At 39.2% G+C, this 13,570-nt stretch overlaps 1 protein-coding gene across 3 annotated transcripts in view; it reads right to left on the reverse strand.

Annotated features, from left to right (window-relative positions):
• Positions 1 to 13,570, reverse strand: part of CDKL5 (cyclin dependent kinase like 5) — a 118,373-nt gene that overhangs the window by 66,333 nt on the left and 38,470 nt on the right. For all 3 annotated transcript variants that reach the window (XM_015564880.1, XM_006765130.2, XM_006765129.2), the window contains exons 4-5: positions 5,748 to 5,884; positions 1,308 to 1,428 (exon numbers count right to left, since the gene is read on the reverse strand). In XM_015564880.1, coding sequence (XP_015420366.1) covers positions 1,308 to 1,428; positions 5,748 to 5,884 — 258 coding nt within the window. The remainder of the gene's footprint in view (positions 1 to 1,307; positions 1,429 to 5,747; positions 5,885 to 13,570) is intronic.

Genomic DNA, 13,570 nt, shown 5'->3' on the forward strand with positions numbered 1-13,570 from the left:
TTGTGCAGGCTGGCCAAGCCCCTCAGCGGGGAACCTCACCCCATGAGGGTGTGGCCCCTGAGTGAGGGGCTGATGGCTGTTTGCAGTCTGGCCACGGCTCCCAGCCACCCAAACCCCCAGTGGAGGCTGGCTGAAAGCAGGTATCTGGGGTTTATTTATCTTCTATAATTGAAACTTTGTTGCCTTGAGTGGAGCTCAGAGCTGGCCAGGGCAGGCGAGAAGCTTGGCTTCCTCCATCACTGCAGCAACCAAGCCTCCTGCTCGCTCCAGCTCTGTGGCTGCTGGCCGCCATCTTGGTTGGGTTAATTTGCATATAGTCGCTCTGATTGGCTGGTGGGCATGCTTAAGGTGTAGTGAAGGTATGGTCAATTTGCATGTTTGTCTTTTATTAGATTAGATAAATGGTATAGAGTTAAAGACAGTGGAATTCATGGTCATAAAGGATAAAACAAAACAGTTTATGAAAGTATAATCATGGCCTTTATGTCAAGTTGGTCATGCATGTGACCTGCAACAATGGGCAGTTTTTAGTAACAGGTAAGGAAACTTAGGAGGTAAAGGTACAGATTGGAGATCTTGGTCTCTAAGGGAATAAGCAATGACTGCTAATGCAATTGGGAGGGTGGGGGGTGTCAGTGACTTAGTGACTATCTCTAAAGTCTGATTTGAGGTTTGTTTCACATTACCTGGTCTAACTGAAGAACCAAAGGCAATGGAGAGGATCCCCCTGCCCCCCACCCAGTAAGCGCTAAAGTTTGAACCTGTTGAGTTTTTTGTTTTTAGTCCTCACCCGAGGACATTATTCCATTGATTTTTAGAGAGAGTGGAATAGAGAGGGAAAGACAGAGAGAAATACAGATGTGAGAGAAACACATCGATTGGTTGCCTCCTGCACATGCCTTTACCAGGGCCTTGGCTAGGGAGGAGCTCGCAACCAAGGTACGTGACCTGGAACAGAATCAAACCCAGGACCCTTTGGTCCACAGGCCAATGCTCTATGCACTGAGCCAAACCGGCTAGGGCCTGTTGAGTTCTTTATAACACTAGGTGATTCTAGAGTTAAGAGTGAATATGGTTATACAAACACAGAAATCTCACCATAATATCCAAGTAAATTTGCCGTCCATTCTTTTTTGTGATACAAAACGAGACTTGGAAGGCAAACAAGGTCTCATATCCTGTACTTACAAAATGTATTTAATTTCAATGGAATTTCAGTGTCTATGGAAATTTGATAGTAATATATGAAGTATCTTACTGTTAACTTTGATGTTTGAACATTTGTATTTCAAAAATTCCATACTTACCCCTATGAACAATATCGTTCTTATGGCACCAGTGAATAGCTTTGATTAGCTGATAGATATAACTTTTTACTTTTTCAGGTGGAACTCCATTTGGCATTTCTTCCAGCAACTCGAGCATATTCTAAAAATTAAATAGGGAGCCATTAATCTCCAAAATTAGGTAGGCCCATAAATTATATGTTAATAATTTAAAAAAAACATCTTGGATGATAACTCATCCAATACACAGCCTGCATTTTTTAAATTGTTTTGCTTTTCATCTATAACCTTTTTCATGTTGAAGTAGGATATTGTATTAAATAAAGGTTCTTTTTAAAGAGAATTTCCTACTCCCCAGTACTGTCCCAAATAATAATCCTGTGTGCTTTTCATTCTCCCTAAAAACTTTCAGGTATAATGTTAGCAGTTTTCAATGGAAAAACAACAATACAAAGTAGAGATAAGACGTGAAGGGAATCATTTTAACAGTGCATTGTGCATCTTTAATATAATTTTGCAATAAAATCAAGCCTTGAAAATATTCCTGGGAGACCTGGAAAATATTCTTAAAAGAAATAATCCCTAAGATTAGTAGCGATCAATAAAATCAGTGTAAAAACTAAAACAGGCTGGAAAATACTACTGAAATAAAAATTCAGACTCCAAACAAATCAATATTGAAAATTTCAGTTTGGAATGACCATTCTAAAATTCATGGAAGTTTTTCATGAAGTACAAACTCCAGTTAACCAGTCTCACTGAATTTCCAGATTAACCAAACATTCTCCATTCCCTCTGAAAAGTAAAGACTAAGGCCCATAGCACCACTAACATTTACTGTGTGTAGATGACCATCTAGGACCGTGGTCGGCAAACTGTGGCTCGCGAGCCACATGCGGCTCTTTGCCCCCTTGAGTGTGGCTCTTCTTAAGCCTTAGGAGTACCCTAATTAAGTTAATAACAATGTATCTACCTATATAGTTTAAGTTTAAAAAATTTGGCTCTCAAAAGAAATTTCAATCGTTGTACTGTTGATATTTGGCTCTGTTGACTAATGAGTTTGCCGACCACTGATCTAGGACAACAGTTCTCAAAGTGTGAACTGTGGCTCTCTGGAGGCGGTTCTCAGACCATGAGGAGGACTAATGAAGTTAAAACTATAGTCATAATAACACTCAACCTTTTTCACTGTGCTGGCATTTACACTTATGGCACAAAACAATGATGGATAAATTGGTAGCACTTAAGATGAATCAAGGCTTTTGATCCTTCAATGCCACACCCTTGCAGTTAAAAAACAAACCAGTTTTAGTTAAGGATGTATTTGATGAAGAGTACATGTCTTATTAAATTTCAATTCTCAAATACATGTCTTTTTAGGAACCTACACGATAAAATGAGGAATACACACAAAACACTTCTTGCTGCTGCACATCACAGTCGATGGTCATTTTAAGGAAAAAACGGGCAATTGAGTTGCAAACTGAACAAGCCACTTTTCTTGTGGAACACCATTTTGCACTTGAAAGAATGACGGACACACAAACGTATTTATGTTAACATGCATAATGTGTTTATTACTGTTATTTAAATAGATTAATATTGTTATATTGATCTGTTTTGGCTTCTAAAAAAATAATAACAGATAAAACGCACATAAATAAAAAGCTCTTAGGGTTCCCAATAATGTTTAGAAGTGTAAAGGAGTCCTGAGACCAAAAAGTTAGGAAAGTGCTGCTCTCATACAACATCACAACTTCGTTCTCATCTATGTTAGTACCTAAAGAAGATTAAGACTGGAGAAATTTATGTTTGCTTTAGGTCAGTTCCCAGGTGCTTTCTATGGCACAAATGACCAGTCAAGTTGTATACATATAAACAGTCAGTTTTGATTTACAATACAGCCACACCTATTTCTAACAGATGCACTTGTTATTTTAATATAACTAAATATCATATAAACCAATAAAATAATGTTTTTTAAAAAGGGAGTTGCTGTTTGTAAGAAAATGAAATTTCATACTTTGGAAAGACTTAATAAAGGAAAACCATTAAACATATTGCCCTCTAATCAAATATCAGTACAACAACCATAAAACATTGGCAAGGACAGGGGTGGTGGCGGTGATCAGAATTCTGCACTGAGGTTGCTTTGCAATGTTTTTAAGCTCTTGCCTCACTTTAAAGAAGCTGGCACCGAATAATATCATAGTTGATGCATTACAGATATGATGTATGCAAGAAACCATCAGAACACCAATCAGAAGATCAGTACTCAAAAGGCCTTGACCCTACCTTTGAAGGACGGTAAATCTGTATTTATTTGTTTTAAGTTAAAAGAAAATGTTTCAAGTAGGTATACACCATTTTTAAAATGCTTCTTCACTTGAATTGCCCTTTTCAATTAACAAATGCACAGGTCCCAAATGCACAGGAGGAATAAGAGGGCTTTGTAATAGAGCAAATAAATTGTCTCATTTCATATTCAACTCTAAATCCCTCAGTGGCAGAGAGGAATTCATTCTTCTCTCATTCCACAGTAATACAATTTGTAAGTGGATGCATAGGTGGCCAGAATGAAGAGTATATTTCTCCGCTGCCTTACAGCTAGTGGGGCCATGCAACTAAATCCTGGCCAATGGGATGTGATAGCTGGAGCTCTATCTTGACTGTGAGGACAAGGGTCACATCTCAGGGGTGGTGAGCAGAAAGGCAGAAGCAGCCTCGAATTCCTATGGCTGTGGAGTTACCATACCAGCCCTATATTGCCCACCTTTGCATCTGTGCATGAGAAACTTCTATTTTGTTTTAGCTCCTGTGGTCCCGCATCTATTACCATCCCCTGCCCCTAGAGCATCCTTCTCCTTGCCCTCTTGAGATTTGTCAATCGTTAGGCACTGCCACTGATGGAATGGTGTGATGGTTACCTTCCACTGAAAAAATACAGGATCAGAGCAAGAATCCCAGACCCGGAGTCAGGAAACTAGAGTTCTGGTAGAGTTCTGCCTCTTACTAACAGACAGATCTCAGATATGACAGATTATCTGAAACAAAGAGGTGATTTCTGCATTTATTCCTACTAAACTGTTATTAATTGTGAACAATCACCATGAGTAGAACAGAAATAAAAAGGATAAACTGAAACAGATGTCAGAATTTTATCATTTGGCAGTGAAAACTGCAAATGGCATGATTATTTTTGACAACTGTAAAATAATTTAAACAACATCTGCTTTTACAGCAATCCTTTTTGTATGACTTTAAAAAATATATCAAATTTCAGTTTTATTTTGGTGAGGAAGGTCTAGGAAAATACCTCAATTGACACAGAAAAAGAAAACCTAAAACAAATTTTGGAAATAAACCATAAAGCTGTGTTTAAAACAACAAAAAGCCCTGTAACTTTTCAACTTCTGCTTGTAATGAAGTGACTATGTATATTTTTTAATTAGAAAAATAGTTTGTAAAACCTGAATTAATTTAAAAGCCACATCACTGGTTAGCTGTCTCAGCAACACTGCTTTCCATTTCCTAATGATGGTGGTGGTGGTGATACTCGGTCATTTGTGCCAAAGAAAGTACCTGGGAACTGACCTAAAGCAAACAAACCTCTCCAGTCCTAATCTTCAGATAATAACATAGGAAGTCAGCAGAGCCACCTATTTAATGATCAAGGAAATCTTTAAAGGTCCATCTGGCTCCTGTTTATTTTCCTCTTGTTAGAGCACTGATTTAAGTTCTTGACAATAACCAACTGCTGTAGGCCAACTGCTGTCCAAGAAAATCATAGGCACATAAAATGGATTACTATAGCATGCATTTGCCCTTAGGTCCCATTATTAAAACTGTCACTAATAGTTAACATTTTTTAAATGTATACTAAAACAAACACTCAGACAACTTGAACAATGTGTGATTTTCTCCCCCGCCCCCGCCCCCCCGGTTTCCAATTCCTTTATCTGTGGTCTCACCTTATGCCTCCTGGCACATCTTTTTCCCCTCAAATATAGCCAAAGCACTGGCAATTTACAAGAGGCTGCTTCATGAGCCCATCCATTCACCAACCTTAGGTCTGATTCAGACACCCATCCTATGCTTTGTGAGGTATCTTACACGTACCTCTCCCATCCTGTACCATTGCCGCCCATTTATTTGTCTCCCTCAACAGTCTCAGTTAGGTTTAATTAAAATAAACCAAGTCTAAAAATTACTTGTTGAACACGGATTCTCAGACTTTAGAAGCCAAGCCAATACACTGTTTAAACTTAAGGTTATACCTATACAGTGAAATTGTATAAAATCCGTCAATATATTTCAGCACTTCTCTAATGATCATGGGTAATACTTTCCTTGGATTAAGAGAACATTGACAAATCATAATGACACTTTCTTGAATGGTATCAGAAACAGTCCTAAGTAAAAGAATCAGGCAAATATCCATAGCATCGATTAGTGACTTACTTTTTCCACATACTCAAACACCAAGTATAATTTCCCCCTCCGACGAAAGGCTTCTTTCAGCTCCACAATGTTTTCCTGTTTGAGAGTACGAAGCATTTTAAGCTCTCGTAAAGTCGTTTCCTTGACCTCTTCATTTTCTAGAATGTAAACATGGTGAATAGAGTAAATTAAAGCTTTCAAACTACTCTTCAAACAATTCTAAGAACACTGAAAACATACTAACTTCACTTTCCACTTTGAGTATTTCTGCATAAGAAGTCTAAGGATGACACATTAAATAGAACCTTTTCTTGTTCAAAGGATCAAGAGTAAGAAACTTCAAGAAAAGGCTTACTTAACCAGCACAAACCCAATTTTCTGCTTGAATGTTCTTAAACTTCTAATTGTAAAGTGTATGTGTAAAACACAGAGTTCCACATATGAATCCATTGTCAGTTTAACACTACATTCCAAAGAAGGAGTTTAATATGGTAAAAAGAAATAAACTGTATCATTGTGCAGAATACCCTCTATGAAGCATCTGTATCGGTTGATGCTTTTAAGTTTGGCCTGAAGCTTTGGCTTTAAAGAGCATTTTACTCTTCAGGCTACATGTGAGTCACCTCAGTGAGCAGAAGTCAAGTGCCAGGTATCCACAATGCAGCGCACAGTCAAGTTGCAGGGAACTCTAAATGTGCTTGATCTTCTCTCGGAACAACAGCTGCTATAGGTTCCTACTGTCCTCCTGTGACATGTCCATCTGTCCATCCCAGATGGCGTAGCTGTACTGGGGTGGAGAACTTATGCTGAACCAACATCCCCTTCCATATCATCAACATCAACCCATGATATCCCCCACAGACATGGAGGAAGGACAGAAGTCACATTAACCTGAATGGATTCATGAACAGGGGGAGCAGGGAAGGTAATGTTTCATTTTACATGAGTTTTTATGATTTAGCAGGGAAATTCTAACCACTATGTTTATGTATGTAAGCACAAGGATACAGGTTCATAATTCCTTATCTGCAATTGCAAGAATCCAAAAACCAGTCTAAAAACTGAACAATTTCTAAGTTTATGGAAAATCTCTTTAAAGGCAAAACCTGAACTGACACGAGACCACTTATAGTCTTTGTGTATGTATCCCACTTACTATGAATATTCTTATGTCGTTCTTTAGAAATAGTACCTGATTACAGGGTACGAAAGTAGCATGCCATATTTTCATTCTAAAATCCAAACCTTATAAATTCTGAAACACATCTGTCCCCCACGATTTTGGGTAAGGGTCAGAATCCTAGCTTGGGAGTCTAAGTTGTGTGATCCTTCGGTTTAGGCATGTCTGGGGGTGGAGTGCGGGAGAAAAAGGCATTTGGAGATAGGAGTGAGAAAGATTAAGGTACCTTCTAGGAAGAAATACTTCCTAAGCAAGGTACACAGGAGGAAAAGCCTTGAAGATAGTCAATATTTTAGAGTTAATCTTACCAAAGGAATCTTTTTTTAATAGAAAGCGTTATTGTTGAAAGTATTACATATCCCCCTTCTTTCCCTCATTGACTCCCTCCAGCCCACCCTCTTTCTCCCTCAGATTATTTTCTATCCCAACTCCCTGTCAAATTGAGTGTAAAGAAAGGAGAACTGTTTACACAAATGAAAAGATTTTCCCTACTTCAGCAAGAACATTGTTGGAGAAGGCTGGAACTCGAATTAGGAAAGGACAGAGAGAGACACTGCCTATCAGAAGGAAGGCAAGGACTAGCAGCAACTAAGGCCAACAGTGGCTTAGGCAGTGAAGCAACCCAGCCCACATCAGGGGTACTCAACAGGGCCCACATTAGTGGAAAAGAGCATGACACAGTAGGGCCACATGGCGAGTAGGGAGGAAACATGTGTGATGTGATGGGGCAGGGGAGAGCTTCCCAAAGTGGCTTAGAGGATAGGGGCAGGGGCTGGGGGGACAGACACAGAGGTCCAGCTGTTCTAGTTGGAGCTGAGCCAGCAAAGGGTGTTTTGTGACTGCTAGAACTGTTAAAGCCTACGGAAGAATAACATCCTTTAGTCTTATGGAGAGGGCTTAACCTTCTTCTCTGCTATCCCATCTGAGTTACTCTCAAGGTTGGGGCAATCAAACTAAAATTCACCTATCTCTAAGACACACAGGTCTTAGTAAGAAGCAACTGATCTTGATTCAACAAGAGATAAATATATTGATGACTCAAGACCTGGTTCCTGCTTACTTTTCTAGTCTCATCTCATGCCCTCCTTCCCCACCCCTCTCCCATTAGTCTTTCAGTTCCTAAAACAACCTCAAACTTTATTTTTCAATGTTAGGGCCTTTGAACTTGTTCCCTCTACTCTCATTCTACTCCAGGGCTAGTTCCTTCAGGTTTTAGTTTAGATGTCACTCCTCAGGAGCCTTGCCCAGAGCACTAAAGCAAAGCAGGCCTCCATCCTCATTATTCCTTATCACATACTCAGAACATTTCTTTCAGACCTTCACTCCATCATTATTTATGTGTTTGTTTGCTTACTGGTTTACCATCTGTGTGGACACCCCTGCAAACCGAGAGCTCTAGGAGGACAAGCTTAGTTCTTCTGTTTAACCATATATACCCAACAACCTAGGACTCTGCCTGTCACAAAGAGGGGATCAATGAATACTTCTTACAGGAATGCTTCCACTGGTACCATGAGGAAATCTTTGCTCATATATAGCTTGCTCCTATTCCCTTAAGACATAGGCAGCTAAAATTCAAGACCTAGATTTTGTATGTTTTAACCAACTAACACTGTGAGATGTGACTTCGGGCAAGCCACAATTTCTCATTCATAAAATAAATAAAGGGGTCCCCTGACACACACATCCTAAAAAACCCCATGGGCTTTTCTAAATCTAATAATCTATTATTTCTTTTCATTAAAATCTCATTATGAGCCCAAACATTATTGATTTTTGGTTCTTTGTTATATATACATCATTGAAATCTATACTAACTCTACTTAAGAATGGTTATAGAGAGGGGAGAAAGGAATCTTCAAAAAGCAGCTCACAAAATCACTTAGTATGTAGTGCCCAAACCACGTCATCTGAGCAGCCTATCTTTTTCAGGAAATGAAGGCTTCTCTAATTTACGCCAGTTAGAGGTATTAAAAGTTGAGGTAAGCATTTTGGCACTGAGATTGTAATAAATGGGAACAGGCAGGAAGTGGAATTATTAATTTCCTAAGTGCAAGCAAAATACACACTCTTCATTACTAGGTATAACCTATCATTTTTGTTTCTCTGAGTACTTTAAAGATTCCTGGCCTCCCCTGGACTTCAGATGAAAATTGGGGCACCAAACAATCAGATGATGGAAAAGAAGAAAGCACATTCTGTTTATGTATGCTTCTCTCCCCAGAGATTCAGGAAGGAGCCATGTTCTTCAGGGAGGCCGTTTTTTAAAGGTGGTAGCAGAGCCCACTGAAGTGAGCACAAAAATGCCTTCTACTTGACAGGACCCCATGGATTCTTTATTTAGGCCAGGCTCCTCCAGTTTGCAAGTGAAAAAGCCGAGTTGAGAAAGAACTTTCTCAGGGTGAGTGAAGAGATGTCACACTGAGTAGAACACAGGCAAAATGGTGGAAGGCAGTGAGTGAGCTTTGGAAGATGAGTTGGAACAGCCAGGTTCGGGTCTAGGTCTGCTACTGCTCAGCTGAGTGGTAAAGCAGCATGCTATGAGTGGAAGAAAACATTCAACAAAGACCCTGGGGTCTGCATCTTAGTCTCAGCTAACCACACAGTAGCTATGAAGCTTTGGGCCTTCAGTTCCTGGGCTGTAAATCGGGGTTGGGGTTCTACTAAATGATTCAGAAGGTCCTTCCAGCTCTAGGAGCTTGTACTTCCAAGCAATTTCTGCTGCTGTACATGCTGATGGACTTCGATATCAGTTACCACTGAAGGTGTTGAGCTTAGTACAGACAGCAACTCTGACAAAGTTATATAAATTCTCAGTAGTGACTAAATGGCAGGGTAGAAAAATGACATTAATTAAAAAAAATAAGCAACCCAGGCACTGCCCTGACTGGGAATCAAACTGTCACCTCCGTCACCTCCTAGTTCATGGGTTGACACTCAACCACTGAACCACACCAGCCAGGCAGTAAAAGAACATTTTTAAGAAAAAAGATCACCCATAACCAGTTTGGCTCAGAGATAGAGCATCATCCCACAGACTAAGGGGTCCCAGTTCAATTCCGGTCAAGGATACATACCTCGGTTATAGGCCCAATCCCTGGTCCTGGTTGGGGAGCATGTGGGAGGCAACCAATCAATGTGTCTCTCTCGCATCAATATTTCTCTCTCTGTCTCTCCCCCTCCCTTCCACTCTCTCTAAAAGTCAATGGAAATATATCCTTGGGTGAGGTTTAACAAAAAGAAGAAGAAGAAGAAAGATCACAGGAGCAAAAGAAATGCAAAGATAAGTGATGAAAAGAGAAAAATCTAAAGATGAGCTGAATCTCTATTGTAATTCTATTTTTAAAGAACTGTGGGCTTGGAAAAGAAATCCAGAAATAGCTGTAACCTACTTTTTGAAATCATAACGCTGACATTCTTGTATAACCAAAGAGCCCCGTCCCCCCAATGGAACTTTAAACAGGTATGCTGGGGTGGGGGAAGTCAACCCATCTTTGTATAAAACTAAAAGGATACCATGTTTGAGTCTGGTTGCCCTAACTAAAGAAGCAACATCAATAGGAGGACAATTAACATGGCCCAGAGGGCTTGAATAGTGGTGCTGTCATACATACCACAAAAGATGAGAACCCTTAAATCTTCTCAGATGAAGGCCAGGTAAAGCACAATGAAACTTTATTAAATCATGAAAGGTACAAAATGTTCACAAATCCTAGAAGAATCCCTGAAGTTTGAAAGAGATCTATTTTGGACAGTAAAAGCAAGTGGTGAAATCATGACTAGCAGAATGCTCACTCTTAGTTAACTGAATTCTCTGTTTAACCAGAAATTGGAACATTAGCTTCAAGGCCTCTCTTATCCAGAAATCAAGTTCTTGCCCAGCCGGCTGGCTCAGTGGTTAAGCATTGGCCTATGAACCAGGAGGTCATGGTTTGATTCCTGGTCAGGGCACATACCAGGATTGTGGGCTTGATCCCCAGTGTGGGGCGTGCAGGAGGCAGCTGATCAATTATTCTCTCTCATCATTGATGTTTCTATCTCTCTCTTCCTCTCTGAAATCAATAAAAATATACTTAAAACAAAAAGAAATCAAGTTCTTGAATTTAAGGAGCAGAGATGATGAATTCTTGTTTTGTAGCATTATACAAAACTAGAGGCCCGATGCACAAAATTCATGCAACGGCTGCCTCAGCCCTTGCAGCCTTGGCCGGCCCTCACACCCTCAGCTGGCCCTCACAGCCCTTTGCAGCCCCAGCTTCATCTGGAAGGTCCTCCAGAAGGACGTCTAGAAGGTTGTTTGGCTGTTGTTAGCATATTAGCTTTTTATTATATAGGATGAGTCCAGAGTTCCTTGACCCAGAGATCAGGACAGAGCTTTCTAGTGTTGGGGTAAAAATAAGAATGAAATAAATTGGGGGGAAAAAGGATGATCAATTAAGCATTTTCTCATGATTAAGAAGAACAAATATGTCCATTCCAAGAGAAAAATACTTATCTACAGAAAACAAAAGCAGCAGCAGGGTATGAATGTGAGCAATTTTATTTGGCATAAGAGCAGAGACACAACCTAAATTCCATCTGAATTGAAGACTGCAACACAGCTCCCTGAGAGTCAGTCCCCTTGCTAACTAAATAATCTCTAGTATCTTTTTGGTCTGTGGTCATTTTTTCTCTTCTCAGAAAATCCAAATACTGAGCAGAACTAAATTCTACAGAGAATTCTGGTTGGTTAAATAAGTGTTTTATAACTTAATGTTTCTCTGTGGAAACGTACATTAACAGACACAGGCAATTTCTAATACTATCATTCAGGATATTATTAAGAATTCATTATCTGAGACTCCACATTTATGATGATGTATAAAGAAGCAAACATCATCAAAACAAGAAAATATTAACTAATGAAGTGATCTCAGATAAAAATGCCATCACTCAAATATTCCTCCCATTTTTTTATTTTTAAATACAGTTTTATTGATTTCAGAGAGGAAGGGAGACAGGGAGAGAGAGAGAAACACCGATGATGAAAGAAAATCATTGAGTGGCTACCTCCTGCACGCCCCACACTGGGGATTGAGCCAGCAACCTGGGCATGTACCCTGACGGGGAATCAAACCATGACCGCCTGGTTCATAGGTCGACACTCAACCACTGATCCATATGGCCTGGCCATTCCTCCCTTTTAATAGGAGTTTTTGACCCCCACCCAGCATGTCAAAGTCTTTCAGGAGAAATCATAGGCAAAGATAACTGAAAAATGATATAATAGAGGTATATCAGGATAAAAAACTGATAGACTGATAAGGATGACGACAGAAGGACGAGAACATACAAAAATGAAGAGAAAACTGAGAAAGTCTTTCATTGATCTACCATTCAATTTTACTGTAAAAAGAACAACACTTGATCCTTTCTTCTAAGAAATAGCACACCGTTGCTATTATAACCTAAATTGTGTTAACTATAAGATAAAGTAAACATTTTTGTGATGTTAGCTTCTTTTTCATAATCTAATCTTTTATTTACTATGACATTTTGGTTCCCATTTTACATCATTATCTACTGTCCTGGGATAATAAGGACTTCTTGAAATAAATAGTGGTGTATCTTAAAATGTAGTTTTGAAAGATTTTATACAAATTTGTGGATATACAGATATTTAACAAGAAGTACAGTCATAATCCTTTTATTTTTAAACCTCATTCAAGGATATGTTTTTAGTGATTTTAAAGAGAGAGGAGGGGGAGAGAGAAACATTGATGTAAGAAAGAAGCATCTATCAGCTGCCTCCTGTACGTACCCTATTGGGGATCAAACCCTAAACCCAGGTGTGTGCCCTGGCCAGGAAATGAACCCACAACCTTTTGGTGTATGGGATGATGTTTCAACCAACTGAGCCATCTGGCCAGGGCCACAGTCATAATCTTTTGAAGTTTAACAGAAGGTAATAATATATGCTCTCATAAAATATCCCTTGATATCATCAGCATGAGAATACTTGATTAACTTGAATGTAGGTCAAATCAAGTTCAGATACAATTATGGCTTAACAAGACTTTCACAGGGTTATTTCATTATCTTCACAAAGATTTAATATTGGATTTAGAAAAGACACTATCATAATATCAGGAGAATATTTTGAGTCACTAATAAAAGATTACTGAGAGCTATATGACAATAAGGGTAATATTATGAAACTCTATTTTTATTATAATTGGTCTTAATAAAATTTAAGATGATAAACTGTTTCAGAATAAAGTGGTTTACAGAGGGGTTGAATAGACAACCTCACCTGTACTAGACTATGTACACTTCACACTCCAAAAATGTTGTTCACCACACACATTCCACTACATTCCATTAAGCAAGATACTACTCTGGCAAGAGGAAAAGCATAAAGATGGAAAAGAGAGTATGAGTCCAGCCGGTGTGACTCAGTGGTTGAGCGTTGGCTCATGTACCAGGAGGTCACAGTTTGATTCCTGGTCAGGGCACACGCCCAGGTTGTGGGCTCCATCCCCAGTAGGGTTCCTTCAGGAGGCAGCCAATTAATGTTTCTGTCTCTCTGTCCTTCCCCCTTCCTTTCTCTAAAACCAATAGAAAAATAATTAGAATGCTATATTTTAAAAAGAGTATGAGATCTACACTAGGGAGAACTGGAAAT

Source organism: Myotis davidii, unplaced genomic scaffold, assembly GCF_000327345.1.
Source record: "Myotis davidii unplaced genomic scaffold, ASM32734v1 scaffold161, whole genome shotgun sequence".
NCBI lineage: Eukaryota > Metazoa > Chordata > Mammalia > Chiroptera > Vespertilionidae > Myotis > Myotis davidii.